Source organism: Argopecten irradians, chromosome 7 (genome assembly GCF_041381155.1).
Source record: "Argopecten irradians isolate NY chromosome 7, Ai_NY, whole genome shotgun sequence".
Lineage (NCBI taxonomy): Eukaryota > Metazoa > Mollusca > Bivalvia > Pectinida > Pectinidae > Argopecten > Argopecten irradians.
The window spans coordinates 43,459,265-43,476,641 of NC_091140.1; the positions used below are offsets into that span (position 1 = coordinate 43,459,265).

Here is a 17,377-nt window from a genome sequence, read left to right on the forward strand (position 1 = left end):
CCACGTTGCTACGCCATCAACTATTCACGTAACAATAGAATCGTCGCGCGTGTTGTGCTAACATTATACACTGATAATGATAATACTAGAAAGCATGGTTATTGTGTCCATGTCAGTGCAAACTGTAAATATTAAAGATTATTTAATAGGTGTATTAGGTTAATTATGTGAATTAGAAACATCAACATAACAATAGATTCAGTAAATGTGATTTTGTAGGACTTAATATTTAGCGTGTCTCAAATTCTACTAATCATCTTCGTGAATTAAAGGACGGCATATCTCAACACTGACCATGGGCAGATGTTTCTCCAGCAAATCCAGCTTCCCTCAATAGGGAGAACGAACTTGAGACATCATCAAACGACGGTCAAAACAACTAGGCAAATAATAAACCACAAAGAAAGCCAAAGTAAGGTGGTGTTACCGAAAAATGCAAAAACCTTCAACAATAAACCCTGGTGTAGGACTTAAATTGTGGAGATTGAAAGTGGTAAAGGACCCAGACGTACTGTAAGTCAATCCTAACCTGCATTCACACATACTAGATGGATTTATTACAGGGAAACACACTGGATGTTAAAAAATCGGTCGAATTCGCTGAGATATGTTTATCTACAGTGTCAACCAGTAGAAAGCACAAGAGACATCACGTTTAGTGTACATTTCTGAATTTATCGATTTGATCATTCCACAACACTTTTAGTTTATATCAAGTTTTTAAAAGCATGCATTTTAGCAACTTCCTTCAAAACCAACCTATCTTAAGAGACAAATAAAATAGCATGGTTGTTTCGGTCTGAAGCCATAACATTTCAGGCCATGACCTTTCATTTCAACACGATAATTCGTTTATGGTCATTCTAAAAGATAAGCACCGTATTTTTTCTGCCTTGAAAATAAACTTCAGGCTTCCGAGTACTTTGAAGAAAGTCCAATAAAACCTTTAAAGCCGGCTGGCTTGTTGCTATCAAAGAATTGTTGTGTGTAAGAGCGTGGTTGTTACTTTTAACGCCAAAGAGCCTGGCTCCAACGAGACTATACTCTTGGTCCGCGAAAAAGGTCATTAATGGGGACAAAGTATACAAAAATAACAGAGACTTTATGAAATATCTGCGTCATAACTGGGCTTAGTTTCAAAAACGTTCCTTGACTTTAAGGAATTTCTTGACTTCAAAGTATTCATAGCAAAGCATGACATGAGGTAAGGGGAAAATCTGAAGTTAAGGAGGCTTTTTTAAACCCTGTAAGGCTTTCCTATGGAGAATGTTGAGATAAAGGACTCATTAAATTTAAGAAATTACCTTGAAACTGGACTCAACAACAAACACCAATGAAAGGGACATAATTTTCGCGATCATAGCAATGTGCTGCGAAATTGCGAAAATATCATCCACTCGAAAATAAATGGCTATATTGTTTATTGAGTGGAAATTACCCACCACATCCACTTTCAACAGACCTCGAAAATTTTAGAGATACTGTTACTCAACGCATCTTCGCGGTGACGTAATTTCGCATTTATAACCCATGCCAATATTTCACACGGAGAATCCTTTTTTATTCAAAGTTATATGGATCTACTTTTCCTGTTCCTGACATATTTTCGTGGCGTTAATTTTTAACTGTTTCTATTTGTTGCTTGCCAAACATATAGTTTACAGGGATATATTTGAAGAGGTGACTAAGTTACTGTAAAATGACCATTTACATGAGGGATATTTTCTCTATTTCGCAAAGGATTTATTAGCGCTAAAATTTTCTGTACACTATGTTTATATATGAAATAATACAGGGAAACGGTATTTTTCGAGTGTCCTTGATGGCAAGAAACCCATATCGTGTTTTTTTATCATTCGTTACTTACTTCAATCGAATGAATATTAGCGATAAAGCAGTTTTGGTTTCTTTGAGGTCCCTATTCAACCATAACAACTACATGTACATTACCCAGTTTAATGTCTAAGATTTTATCATTATACTAGGATAAATCAGAAAGAGGTAGTTGAGTTATCATGATTTGATTTCACCTGGGATTTGTAATGCACAACACAACGACGATACAACTATTGCTTCCAACCATCTCTTTGAAGGTTTATATTGTTACGGAAGTTACACTGTAATTGTCTGCGATATTTTTAGTTTTGTGAACTCCTTCACAGACAAAAGTCACACAACCGCATTCCCCGTGTCTTAGAAACGTGACCAGTGTCGTGCGGAGATGATGCTGACGTGTCCCATAGCACAAATGATATTTACGTATGGTGTCGATTTCAACGCATTTCTTTTTTTAATTCAGGACCTATATGGCTTTGATTAGTTCATAAAACAGCAATAATGAATTTATCGATTATGTGATGATGCATTATCACACTCAAACATATCTTAGTAACCACTTCCGTATAAATATAGCCTGCTAACAGACCACTTTATTGTACTAAGTCGTCAAGAATTAAACATAATTGATGTATTTAGACCACTTGGCTAAAAAGCTGTCTTTGTTCCATAAATGATCTCTATAGATAGATATTGAATACATATGTATCCAAGAGATTCTTGATCAGGATTATATAACCATATTTGTGAGGTGTCTTCAAGTACTGTAACCTCAATCATATGTCTTATAGATGACGTTTTTTCTCTGTATATGATATTGATCAAAGATATCTGGAAATTTCGCCAACGCATGCTTTTAAGTCGATACCCACAGTTGATTCAGGATATGTCGTTTAATAGACACTAAATGAGCAGCAAGAATGAAAAGTGTATCGCTACACTGACAGTAAAGTGGTTGTAAATATGGATTATGTGCTTATCCATACACAATGTAAATACTATGTCATTTATAACGGGTTGACAGGCTTTTCTTTGTCTAGCTATGACAGATTAATAAAGAAATCACCCAGGGACAAGTCAATTAAAATGGCTATTGATTGTAGTTGACAAGAAGAAGACGGGGCGTGCCACGTTGCACATGATTACGTTTCTGTTAGCAAATCATGTCCTTGAAACTCTTTGATGAGACAATTCATTTTAGAGCACTCATTCAAGTGTCACCTTGCATTTGAGCGCTCCCTGCATCACGTATCAATTCATCCTTAGGCAAGTTATCATCCTATTGCGCTAGGTTTTGTTGCAAATAGTGTAAATAGTGATATGGTCGCCTTCTAACTGTATTTGCGGTATTTTTCCTTTAACTCAGTCGGTAAAGTGACGAACCAGCAAGTCCGGGGTCGCGGGTTCGAGTCTGCCTTGCGATACACTACTCTCGCTGTGTTAAACTACGATAATTAAGGCTCAGAACTATAAACAGTTATATAAATTGATAACATTAATGGGATTAGATATTTCTGAAATGACTGCCTTTGTGAATAATTCGGGGCGAAAAGACGAAAAGACGAAATGGCACAAATCAGTTAACGTAGCAATGCGATAATCGTTTTGGTTTTTCGGTAGGCAAATTTAAATCACCACAGTCCATAAGTCATGAACAAAAACCAAAACATCAAAGTGTAAGACACTATCTGCGTCAATGTGATGTACCTACACCGACAATGAGTCATTGAAAAACATGTCGCTGTCCTTTGTTAATCCTGAGATACCATCGATCCATCGCACGTCATTAGAAACAGTCACGTGACTCACTATTCCGTTGATCTTTCAAGTCCCCATGTTTCCTGGCCTTAATGGAACATCCCTGCTTACAAGTCTACAAATGTCTTTTGAAGTCTAGATTTCCCTTTCTGTTGCAACGTTAAGGGATGAAGTATCAATTTATTTCAAATCCTGTGCGCACAGAATTCTCTTTGAATTTGAATAAACCTTTTAAAGCTTTCTGCAGCGGTATTTAACTTTTGTGGAGATAGTTTAGAATTAACCGCTTCAGTAATAGACTGTATTTTTTTACGATTGGCGAATGTTTAAAAGCAAATTAAAGAACGTTTCCTAACAGCTAAACATACATAAATCAATAATTCGTTAATGATTTGAGTTGTTATGCATGCACAGGTCTATGAACCTGTGGTAAAATGTTTTCTAATAACAAAGCAGAGTTGTAACTCGATAAATAACCGATAAACCCTTTGGAATGATTGACAACAGTGCTTAAAATTACATAATATTTATTCATTGATTTAACACATCTTGATAATTGTATATCATTACAATAAAAGATCATGATACGAAGTTAAAATAATACTAAAATATCAAAATTTATAATTAACAATCGTTGATGCCGCTTATTTGATTGGCATCAGAGAAAGCATGCTCAATCCACGTGATTTCCAAGGCAATTAAACTAAACATTCAAGCGTTTCTCGTTCAAATCTACTTGACATCATCACAACAGGCCTTTCCTAGTGTTCTTTCCTTTGTAAGATATCAAATGTCTCGTTTAAAATGCAATAAAAGCATCACAACAAGAAATAATTACAAAGAATTATAATTAAACATTATGTCACAGTCTGATCTATGATTACAATTGGCATTTCAATGCCTTCTATCAAATCAAGGACATATGCACTCAATCCAAAAATCGACTAAAAATGATACCTTTCTTCTTTTTATAAAAAAAGCCTCGTGCAAGTCTTTGACTCTTCATGTGCTCCACGCAAAAGCCGAGTATTTCAACGGAAACAATATAATACAAAATAATCTTATTAATTAATATCATAAGCTTTGACATATAATACTTTCTCTGTCTGAAAACACGCTTACATATATAATTGTTTTTTCAGAAAATGTGTTTGCTTTTATTTCCTCAGACTGTTTTCTATTCTAAGCCATAAGGTTTCTCCTATCAGGAGATTATGTAGCATCAACAATGATTTCACATGCACCAAATGTCAGTATTGAACTTCCATTCATATTTCCTCCATTCATCCTCTTGTCCTACTTTCATGATACAAAACTTCCACTGGTTGAATTAATGAATGCACCAGATATAGCCACTTTCTTAGGGCAGATGACCCGTGTTTTGCTTTGAGACGTGTTTCGAATATATTTCCGTCCAGTCTACAGCAAACACTTCTTGCAGTGTGCTTAAACATTTCTTATGTCGCTGCCATTGTGTATGCGCTAGCATGATACCACAGTTTTCCATTTTGCAGTATCAATATATCTGTATAAACATTGCTTCTGTTCATGCCATGTTGGCCCTGTATCTTCGTAACCGACTTAACAACAGCGTGGCATTAACACGTTTCAATGATACGACATCTTTTGGTCCATACATGTTCTTATCTGAGGCTTACAGTTACACATTGCATCTCTTCAAAAACCGCATTTATCTCCATTCCATTAATTGAAACCAGGATTCCATTTACTTATTTCCATCAACCATTTTGTCCTTCTTTAATCATCAGTTGTTTGTTTTGTTTTTGTTTTAGATCATATTCCATTGATCGTAAAAAAGACAGTAGATTAAAATCTTATTTGACTGCCTTTATCATTCGAATTGACTTAGTTCGTTGGTTTTATAAAGAAGAATCCCCATCGTTTGGCTCCGAGTTTCATTCGTCTATGATACCCAAACCCGACGTTAATTTCATCCATCATGGCAGTCTGTTTGATATTCATGCCTGAAAATCAACAGAAAATATAGACTATACAATGTATATTATAAATTATCAACTTATTTATTATTTACATGTATTTATTTCATCGGTGTAATAATTTGTAGAAAATCAACAGTAAGTATTTTGATAAAGATATTCCACAGAAAATAAAACTGAAATCCTTTCAGCATATCAATGACTATAGATTAGCTGATTGGTTGATGAGTTAGGCTTAACGTCCTATTAACAGCTTATGTCATTCAATGACGATCTCCCCTGCATGCAATGGGTTGTGCATGTGAATGTTGTCTGTACGTTTTGGGGAGCTGTGGTATGTTCCTATTGAGTATACATGTAACAGTGGGACTCTTGCCCTTATAAAAACACACCATCGATCGTTTAAAACCCGGAAGAGACATCCTAAGATGAATTGAATTGGAAGTGACTACATCTTTAGTAAATGAATTATTGCTATTAGCTAGAGGATTAGTCAGAATGGCTAAACAGAACAGATTAGGCGTTTTCATACTTATACCTAGAGGTACGTACCTGATCGAGTATCTATGAAACCAGGTGTCTTTTTCTCAGCAATTTTTGTCACTCTTACGGAAGTCTTCCTTACAAGGCGACTGGATATGCCTGCAATATAACAGGACAAAAATGTTTAAAATATTTTGACATCTTTTTCTTTTTTTTATGATGAAAGCGACATAATAAAATCTTATGAAAATACAATGTGTATTAAAGTATAGTAAAGTATTAAAATGCTATAGTAAAATTGCGTTAAATGCTATCTTTGCTGGTTACCTAGTCTTATTATCTGATCATATTTGTTCAAAGATGGAAAGGGAATCACAGTATAACAACAATTTTCAAATCGAAGTAAATTAATTTTATCAATTAATAATTAATAAATTTAATCAAATTTGACAAAATCTTATAGAACCCGGGGTATTTTATTGTTTACTTTCTTGCCATTTTACAGAAATATATAAAGAAAAGGTTATGCAGCAAATAATAAATTACATTTATGCTAATCAAGCGATTGAGCTTCTTAACAACCGGTCCCTGATTACCGACACTAAAAAACGTATAACATGCACATCTGTAGTGCACTAGTTGTGAAATACCAAGACTATAGTAAGCTAGTTATTTTCCGTAAGATTTAATTTTGCTGGTTTCGAAGCGGATTAGAAATCGCAAAATTGTATGGCAAAGAAATTTTTGAACGCAAACCCAGTAGAATCATATAGTCCAATATCGTGAAAATTTGAAAACTAATAAGGCATAAAAACTGTTTAAAAGTGAATAGTTGAGCAAAGAAAACCAGTCTGAATGCGTTCATTGGCTTTCCAAAAGTTCTTACATATCAAAACGAAGGTCAAGTTCTGCCAACGTTGTCCAGTTTTGACCATTGAAAGTATGAAAAATTTAGCACAGTGTTAAAAATAAATTTGTCTAACTCTTTGAAAGCGAGGCCGCGTGGAAATATCAACACGGACATAGCCAGCTGGGAGGACGTTTTAGAATTCCTATAGATTAAATTTTGCGCATGCAGAGCGATTTTGAGGGGAAATGTTATTTTTCTATCTTATAAGAAATTATACTAGATATATTAACACTATTTATACCGACTTTAGCATTACTTTGCCTGACTTTTTCTTAATTGCATTATTGCGTAATTGCATTGATAAATCTTAGTCTAAATACTATAATGATTACATATCACTTCGTCGACTCAGTAACGTACCCATTCTAACTCTGTATGCTTCATCCCCAGGACAGGAGCGAAGCACCTTGCATATGTCTCCGCGACATAGTAACTGTGACGTCTTCACTTCCTCGTTTTGGTTGTTGGATTTGTTGACATCATCAGTGGCGGAATCAGGGTCATTTCCGACAGACTCGCTGGCGCTTGATGACAAGTTGGCAGAACTTCCAGATTCGCTTGCTACATCTTCCAAAGCAAGGTCTGCATTGGAATTGGGTTCCTAAGGAAAAATTGAAATAACTATTAGTTATCCTACATTTTCAGCACTTATATGATTATTATTTAAATTGTCATCATTGTATACGTAACTGGCAACTATTGTTTTTAAAAAGAACATACTTTATGTTCGCCTAAATCTACTGCAATTGTGTCAAAATTGCTGCTGATTTTATGTTACATAAATGTACTTTCTTTAAGAATGTACGAACTAGACTATGCTTAGTAGTTATGTGTATATACTTATATGGAGCAGAACCGGATGTTAAAAAGTAACTTACCAAATGGGCAATGGAGGTGGTTTTCATTACATAAATATCTGAACAGAGATCCACCAGTCTATTCGACATCAACCGGATGTTCATGTGTCGGATTAACTCGACCGCTTTTTTTCGACTGTAAATGAAAAACAATGTAGTACATATTGGTGCCGTCTTTATTTTAATTAAGGGTTTCCCTAACCTTAATAGAACACAAAACGCATACATCATATACCTTGTAAATGAAAAAGTTTTATCTAAATGGAGTTAACAGATATAAGACAAAATTATAAAAACAACAAATTTCTTGGGAGCGCTTTCATCCATCTGTGAGCTCTCTGATTTCGAATTTTTCGCACTCGAAGAAATTCGTCGATTTGATAAACGAAAATATATTTAAACTTTCAGTTCTTTGATCTAACGTTATGCTTAGTAAGCGCTCAGTACTTTCAGTACTTTGACCACTTACAATTTAATAGTACTAAGCGCCAAAGTACTTTCAGTACTTTGATTACTTACAGCGTACTATCTCGTATCTTGCTGATGGTGTCATACATGTAGTCCTCCATGCCATATTGAAGACGGTTATGGATCTTATCTGCGACAACACGTTCTAAATCTTTGCTGGTCTAGATTTAAAAAAAATCAAAACAACAAAAAATAGATAAATAAATAAATAAGTAAATAAATAATATTTTCCATCTAAACATCGAATGTTCACTTTTACTCGTTAAATCACATACAGCAACATTGCCCGTTGTCAGTATAATGTGACCGGGTGGGGTTTGTTGCTTGGTGTCTTCGGCGGCATGCTTCAGTGATATAGCACTATAAAAAGGACAACAGTTCCACTATACAAGAAGACACAACATGAATATACCGCAGTCTCCCAAAACATGCACCTCGCACAACATACACGCAACACACCGCATACATGGTAGGCCGTCCTTACATGACCATAGCTGTTTATAGGATGTTAATTAAACAAACAAACAAACAAACTATAGGGACATTTTAAAACGACAAAAAAATAAATAGAGAAATAGAAGAAAGAAAAAATACAAAGAAAGTCACTTTCCATAATGTGGGGCTAAACCTTCTCTGTTAATTAACATAGATTTACGCAGAGAACCATGTATTGGTGTGATGTTTAAACTTCGTCTTAATGCATAAATATAGATGTTCTGGCGTAATAGTTTTTATTAATTATATTTTAGTTATTGGTTTGAAAACATGGTGGACCTTAAAATGTATAATATGTAACTTAAATAAATTACCAAAGAAAACAAATCTAAGTTTCAGAGCAATGAGCGTTTGCAAACTTAAATAGTTACCAAAGAACACAAAACTTAACTATAGAGCAATGAGAATCTGCAAGCTAAATAATTTACCAAAAGAAAACAAAACTAAGCTTTAGAACAATGGAAGTCAAGTGTAAGTAAATATAACAGTCATGAAAATACTTACTTGTCGTATTTGAGTTCTGATTTCCATCTCTTGCTCGGCCGTGGCGCGACATGCATTTTTGGCTCGGATTAAATCTTTCGTTACATAGTCCCTTCTCATCTGTAGGAAAAGCAGCATCGTTTTCTTCATAGGGCCCGAATTGTGGAGTTGGTAAATTATATGGGCCAACTTGTTCTGGTGTTTTGTTGTCTCCTGCAATGTCAACAAAATTGTCATTGATATTTTTTTCGCAATTCAATAACCCCAACAAGACGAGTATTTGTATTTGGGTTTTTTTTATAATAAGGCCGTTTTTTTTTGTTTTTTTTTGGGGGGGAGGGGGAGGGGGGGTATTTCTTTATTTTGTGTTTCTCGATTTTAAGAAACATATAAGGCAAATGGAAATTAACAAGCTGTTAAGCTATTTGATAGCAAATCGTCATTCTTTTATAAAAAGGTGCAATTTTACTGTGAGAAATCGAATTAAGGATGAAAGTTATAGTACCTACCCGTCTATACTTCTCAAAGTCAGCCATGACTTTCTTGTGTTTCTGAATCAGCTGTTGCAAGCTTTTCTCCTGATCCCCTAGTTCTTTTAATAATAATTTGTCAAATCTGAAACGAATGTAAAATAAATCTTCACACCATATGCTTTCTGTGCTGATAAACTCTTATACAATCGGGAACGTTCGGCACTTTCTGTAAACGAGATCCCGATTGATATGTATATTGATGCAGTTCAATGAGTACGTGAAATCAAAGAGGATAAAAAAGGCGAACATTCCTTTTGACTTTATTCAAATCACATATGCATTGCTATACGTATACATACATATAGCAGTCCCTCTATGAATGTATAAAAGTGGTGTCATTTTAAGCATCATATGATTGACTTACGTCACGGTTGGTTGAAGAGCTTTCTTTTGTGCTGCTGTCAAGTTGAGCAGTTTTTTATGCCTTGATTGGCAACACCCATGGGATCCGTCCTCTAACACTATCAATATAACGTTCTGAAGGACGTCCAACAGACCGTCAAAATCTAAAACAAACAAAAACAATTCACAAAATAAACAACAAACAACCCGTCAATCAATGTACCACAAATTTACACAAATTTAGTTTGGACCCCCCCTTAATTAACGTCCATTCGACAAATAATGTCCAAAGAGTACGGTTTCTCTGTATGCAAAGTAATTGCAGATGCGTTCTGGGAGACTTATGAAGTTATTGCAGATGTGTTCTGGGCGACTGTGATGAAGTTATTGTAGATGTGTTCTGGGAGACCGTGATGAAGTTATTGCAGATGTGTTCCGGGAGACTCACGAAGTTATTGCAGATGTGTTCTGGTCGACCGTAATGAAGTTATTGCAGATCTGTTCTGGGAGACTCATAAAGTTGCTGCAGATGTGTTCTGGGAGACTCACGAAGTTATTGCGATGTATTCTGGGCGACTGTGATGAAGTTATAGCAGATGTGTTTGGGAGACTGTGATGAAGTTATTGCAGATGTGTTTTTGGAGACTGTGATGAAGTTAATGCAGATTTCTTTGGGAGACTCATGAAGTTATAGCAGATGTGTTCTAAGAGACTCATGAAGTTATTGCAGTTGTGTTCTGGGAGACTCATGGAGTTATTGCAGATGTGTTTTTGGAGACTGTGATGTAGTTATAGCAGATGTGTTCTAAGAGACTCATGAAGTTATTGCAGATGTGTTCTGGGAGACTCATGGAGTTATTGCAGATGTGTTTTTGGAGACTGTGATGAAATTATAGCAGATGTGTTCTAAGAGACTCATTAAGTTATAACAGATGTGTTTTGGAGACTGTGATGAAGTTATAGCAGATGTGTTCTGGGAGACACATGAAGTTATTGCAGATGTGTATTTTGGAGACTGTGATGAAGTTATAGCAGATGTGTTCTGGAAGACTATGATGAAGTTATAGCAGATGTGTTCTGGAAGACTGTGATGAAGTTATAGCAGATGTGTTCTAAGAGACTCATGACGTTATTGCAGATGTGTTCTGGGAGACTCATGGAGTTATTGCAGATGTGTTTTTGGAGACTGTGATGAAGTTATAGCAGATGTGTTCTGGGAGACTCATGAAGTTATTGCAGATGTGTTTTTGGAGACTGTGATGAAGTTATAGCAGATTTGTTCTGGGAGACTTATGAAGTTATTTCAGATGTGTATTTTGGAGACTGTGATGAAGTTATAGCAGATTTTTTCTGGGAGACTCATGAAGTTATTGCAAATGTGTTTTTGGAGACTGTGATGAAGCTAAAGCAGATTTGTTCTGGGAGACTGGGATGAGGTTATAGCAGGGTGTTTTTTTTTTTTTTTTTTTTTTTTTTTTTTTTTGAGACGCCTGAACTTATAGCAGATGTGTTTTTGGAGTCTGTGATGAAGTTATTGCAGATGGTTTTGGAGACTAATGAAGTTATTGCAGATATGTTCTGGGAGACTGTGATGAAATTATTGCAGATGTGATTTTGGAGACTGTGATGAAGTTATTGCAGATGTGTTCTGGGAGACTGTGATGAAGTTATAGCAGATGTGTTCTGGGAGACACATGAAGTTATTGCAGATGTGTTTTTGGAGACTGTGATGAAGTTATAGCAGATTTGTTTTGGGAGACTCATGAAGTTATTGCAGATTGGTTTTTGGAGACTGTGATGAAGTTATAGCAGATTTGTTCTGGGAGACTGGGATGAAATTATAGCAGATTTTTTTTTTTTTTTTTATTATTATTTTTTTTTTTGAGACTCATGAACTTATAGCAGATGTGTTCAGAGAGACTGATGAAGTTATTGCAGATGTGTTTTTGAAGACTGTGATGAAGTTATTGCAGATGTGTTTGGAGACTCATGAAGTTATTGCAGATGTGTTCTGGGGGACTGTGATGAAGTTATTGCATATGTGTTCTGGGAGACACATTAAGTTATTGCAGATGTGTTTTTGGAAACTGTGATGAAGTTATAGCAGATTTGTTCTGGGAGACTCATGAAATTATTGCAGATGTGTTTTTGGAGACTGTGATGAAGTTATAGCAGATTTGTTCTGGGAGACTGTGATGAAGTTATTGCAGATTGTTTTTAGGAGACTGTGATGAAGTTATAGCAGATTTTTTCTGGGAGACTGTGATGAAATTATGGCAGATGTGTTCTGGGAGACACATGAAGTTATTGCAGGTGTGTTTTTGGATACTGTGATGAAGTTATTGCAGATTAGTTCTGGGAGACTGTGATGAAGTTATAGCAGATGTGTTCTGGGAGACACATAAAGTTATTGCAGATGTGCTTTTGGAGACTGTAATGAAGTTATTGCAGATGTGTTCTGAGAGACTCATGAAGTTATGGCAGATGTGTTTTGGAGACTCATGAAGTTATTGCATATGTGTTCTGGGAGACTGTGATGAAGTTATTGCAGGTGTGTTTTGGAAACTGTGATGAAGTTATTGCAGATGTGTTCTGGGAGACTGTGATGAAGTTATTGCAGATGTGCTTTGGAAACTGTGATGAAGTTATAGCAGATTTGTTCTGGGAGACTGATATAGCTATTGCAGATGAGTTGAAAGAGGAAAAAAAGTCGCGTGTTACGTATCATGAAATAGAGGAGCAAGTACATGTATGATGTACGATTACAACGCCCAAATTGCTGGACAGATCAAACGTTGTGGAAATAACGGACTACAAAACATTAAACAAATAATCAAAGTATATCATACGCCAAGCATACAACACTTACAAATAAACATAAAAAACAGACAGTCAGATGCAAGCCGTCAAAGTCCGCAAAATTTGATAATCCGTCATAATATTCTGCATGCATCAAGCTAAATATGAAAATCAATGCGACCAGATGCACTGGTACCGTGAGCATACTATTACATATCTAAATAAACTTAATAGCTAAGCAATAAACTATTAAAGTTAGTAATGGAGAGTTTCACAAGTACCGACGATTTAAAAAGTGGATATTTCAACATCCTAAAAGATGTGAATCTGTTCAAACCGAAAAATAGATAAAGCTCAATACATGGCGTAGTTGGATGTTGTCCCTGCTTGCTTCGCATTCACAATAACACTAAAAAAATATTGCAAACGGTCCTAAGATGTCGTTTAGATTATTTAATTTAAAGATCTTACCAGTTTTTGTAGAATTCAGTTCAATCATAATTTTCCGGCAGACGGACACTTTAGATATATTCTGGACACATGTCCGTCCCTCCTCTGTTACCGATATTGCCTTCGCCATATCTGTAAATCTGTCGATGCTGAAAAACAAAGTTTTGAATGAGACATTTATCTGTTTCTAATCTCCGTAACGTCATATTCAAATCATCTGCTGGATCGGATCATTTTTAATGTTTTATAATTTATTGCAAGTCAACTGGGTCTTTGAGTTCACCGATTTATGGGGAGAGGCGTTTAACTACATAATTAATAGGGATGGAAAACGCTACAAACTCCTTGTATTGTTGATGGATAAAATATCAAATACAGTACTTACGTGGTGGTGACGAGGCTCGCGATTTTCTGAGTATTTGGTATAGGTATATCCTCCATTTTTCTTAATATTTGCCGATTTTTCTATTGCAGTTGAAGAGTCCTAGTGTTGTGTCTACTGCAGACTTGACTAGAAGCAGTATCTAGGGCGAGATAATCGACGACGTAACAATAGCATTGACGTCATAATAGCATGCGAAAAGAGCGCCCTCTAAAGGAAACTTTCAAAAGTGATCGCCCTTGTTTGTGGTTGAAAACTTGAAACGACGCCGTTCAGATTATTATCTATATCTTTTACGAGCGTAGATGGGGTCAGTTTCATCAACATTCTTTAATTAGCTTTTAGGAACCCTTTAGTTTTCCATAAGAAAGCATTGCAGAAGTAAGGAAGGTTCCTTAATTTAGTATCTGAGCATTGACGGTATTGCGAATACTAGTATTGCGCAACAAGTTATACCTTATTTGGAAGTAGATAATTGCAGTTAACGGTTATCTCTCGGGTTGTTTATTTTCGCTAAATTTGCTTTTTCTAGAATTTCTAAAAAATATTCAGAATTTAATTGACGTACCTAAGAACAATAGCTCAAAGAACAATTATAGGAATCGGTGAATATGCTCCGTATGGGAAAATGCGAAATATTGACACCTCGAATTAATACGCTTTCGATTATAAATCTTTTCTATGAAACCCATGAAGAAATTAAGACGTGCTATTTTGTGATTTTTGTGGTATGTATATGATAAAGGAGAAAAAAAATCTAGGTGCTTTTTTTTTATCTAAAATCCGAAAAATCGTTCCTTAGCTCGACCCTCCAAGAGAATCGGGCTTATGGAATCACGTTGGCGTCGGCGTCGGGTAAAGTTCCGGTGCAAAACGTATTTTTTTTTTTTTAAATGTTATCCGTAGAAACTGACATTGTTTTTCTGTATTAGTGAAGGTTACACGACGGGCATTTGCAGTCTAAAAATAATCTGACAGCATGAGTTGGTGATCATATGAGATCAGAGAATTTTATCAAGACATAAATTATAATAACTTTACAAAATGCGTGTGTCTGTGAGTTTGTAAACGTGTTATGCTGAGTGTGGATAATCATTTTTAAAGGATAAAACATAGGATTCAGAGCGACCCAGTAGGTCAAATTTGTTACGGTTTTAGTGCAATTTGTACTGCAATGTTTATTTTCCGTTTAAGTATTGTCATAACTTTTCATTGATTTTATTTATTGATATATTCTAACTTTTGGCCGTCCTCAATACTCCGTAAGTGATCGGAAGCCCTGGAGTATCGAGGATAGCTTTTAGAAAACTGTATACTCTTTCAGCTCATTATTTTTCTATCATTTTCTCCGCTGTGTAACAGTTAAAAATTCTAAAAATACATCAAATTTGTACACTAAAAGGATATTATGAACTTCGCTAGCCAATTGTTCTCTTGGGTTCAGTACTGAATACCCTTGACTAGCGAAGTTGGGAAAATACTGTAGTTTTTTACCCAACACTGTACAGGAAACGATGAGTTCTTCACTGAATTATGGTCAATGTAGGTATAAGGAATCAATTTAAACAAAAAAGATGTGCAGGATTTTAAGAAATTCAAGATTCCCATTGGGTCATTTGAAATGTACTTTCGTTATCAGTAGTAAGCTTAGTTAGTCTTGCTTAATTGTTGGTTATCAGAAAGCCATTTTTGCAATGTTGTGTAAAAAATTAAGTGGATAGAATCTCTTTCAAGACAGTTTCAAATATGGACAAAAACGAAGTCGCTTTAATTGACTTACCTATCAAACTATTTCAAAAGGCCTTCATATCAAAATGTGATAATGCTCAATATTACAGAACCATGCAAGTATCTACAGTATTTCGTTTGTCGAACTAATCGTATGGTCCCGACCATTGACACGTACATGGTTTGTTATAATAGTGTTTTTTTTCTCCAAACTTTGACTTGAATAGTATACCCCATATTTCTCAAACTATTTACCGGGTCCTTTGCAGTTCGAGCTAAGGAAGTTTTGGTGTATATTAATTTTGACGCGCTTTTTAAAGATATATCTCCTTTGTGAGAGTCATGTTATGTATTTGCACAAAGTGTTCCAAGAGTAATATCGTTTGCCTTTTCGTCTCCAAACAGTGAAAGTGTTCTAATTACTGTATGATCATTTTAACATTCGCGCCATGTCCTTCAAAATATCATTTGTCTAGCTGAATACACCTTTGAAGGCGACCGATCCATTCTTGAACACATATATGGGATAGAAATCTAACTCTTAAAGCAAGTCTTTGATTTTTTAAACATTTTGTAGAACATCGCTTCCAAGATCGTGGGTTGTCGCTCGGCTATTGGTTGTCAATATTCGATTGGAACATTTTAATTTTGGTTTAAAGATGCTGCTCCACCGCTGACAAATGGTATTTTTTCACTATTAAAAACAGGAGCAGACGATTTAGTATTTTTCTTCAGTTACAAAAGTTACCTCCTTTACACCATTACCACCAATGAAAAGTTTGAGCTTCTAATTTTACTTCTAGTTAAAAATATGAAAAATAGTTAATTGCATCCCGAAAAAAATCCGTACCACTATATCCTATATGAAATGAACTACTGAATGCGCATGTACCAAAGGCAAAATAAATTATTTTATATTATTTTTTGTGTTTATTAGACATATATATACACAATTAAACACCAATTATTGTTCAAATGATGAATATCATTTTTGGTCTGTCGGCGGTGGAGCATCTTTAAAAAAAAAATCTCAGCAGTATCTGAATTGTTGAGGTTTTTGTTTATTTTATTTGTGTTGCATTTTCATATGTGTGTTTGCATTTGCGTGTATCTTAATTGGTTTGATACACATTCATTATTTCTACCAAATGACACTCTCTCAGACTAAATTAAATGAGAATTAAGTATCCGATATTCAATCAACAGACATCCACTCCCAGGGTTAAAATCCAAGGCTTTCTTGAGGTATTGACAGTAGTTTTGTGGCTTTTCTACCAATACCCAAGGTTCCTACTAGCTCCAAATTATAGCATGCCCTTACACGTCTATACAACAGTTAGGACACAAATTATAACAATTTAGCTATTGTATACGTTAGTAGAATAAGAAGTCAAATATTCATTTAGGTAACTAATCTCCATAAAATGAGGTATGGCACAGTGGCAAATGACATAACTCCGGTCCAACGTTTTTGTTCTTTTTTTTCTTCTGAATTTCCAAATCTTGAATCCTAAATTATCATGATTCGTTCAAGTGAAGATCTTTACAATCCCACTTTGGCGAACACTTATTTAAGAATGAAATTCCATTCCCAGGCGACTGAAGAGACAACAACAAAGAATATGACTGATAAATGTATATATATATGTATTTCATTCAGTTTTCATTTGCTATCTCAACAAATACAAATAATTAATTTATCACTCAATCAAATAAATAAAGGCAAGTGTATTGAAAAACAGCAGGAATATTGCTAAACATCGATATTCAAATCACAAAAATAAAATTACCATTCTATTCACCGTCTTCTTATATAACATACATATACTGTAGTCACCCCACTGAGCACATAGGATGGTTAATTTTTTTTGAAAAATGAAGGGACGCTCAATAGG

The 17,377-nt window shown here is 35.1% G+C and overlaps 1 protein-coding gene across 1 annotated transcript; it reads right to left on the reverse strand.

Annotated features, from left to right (window-relative positions):
* Positions 1-4,878: 4,878 nt before the first annotated feature.
* Positions 4,879-13,938, reverse strand: LOC138326955 (uncharacterized). The gene is made up of 10 exons (XM_069272924.1): positions 13,758-13,938; positions 13,394-13,521; positions 10,146-10,287; positions 9,758-9,863; positions 9,270-9,461; positions 8,322-8,431; positions 7,824-7,938; positions 7,306-7,546; positions 6,105-6,194; positions 4,879-5,579 (listed from the first exon to the last, which is right to left on the reverse strand). Exons 1-10 carry the CDS (start codon positions 13,811-13,813, stop codon positions 5,461-5,463), a joined length of 1,299 nt encoding a protein of 432 aa, XP_069129025.1. The 5' UTR covers positions 13,814-13,938; the 3' UTR covers positions 4,879-5,460.
* Between the last annotated feature and the right edge of the window lie 3,439 nt (positions 13,939-17,377).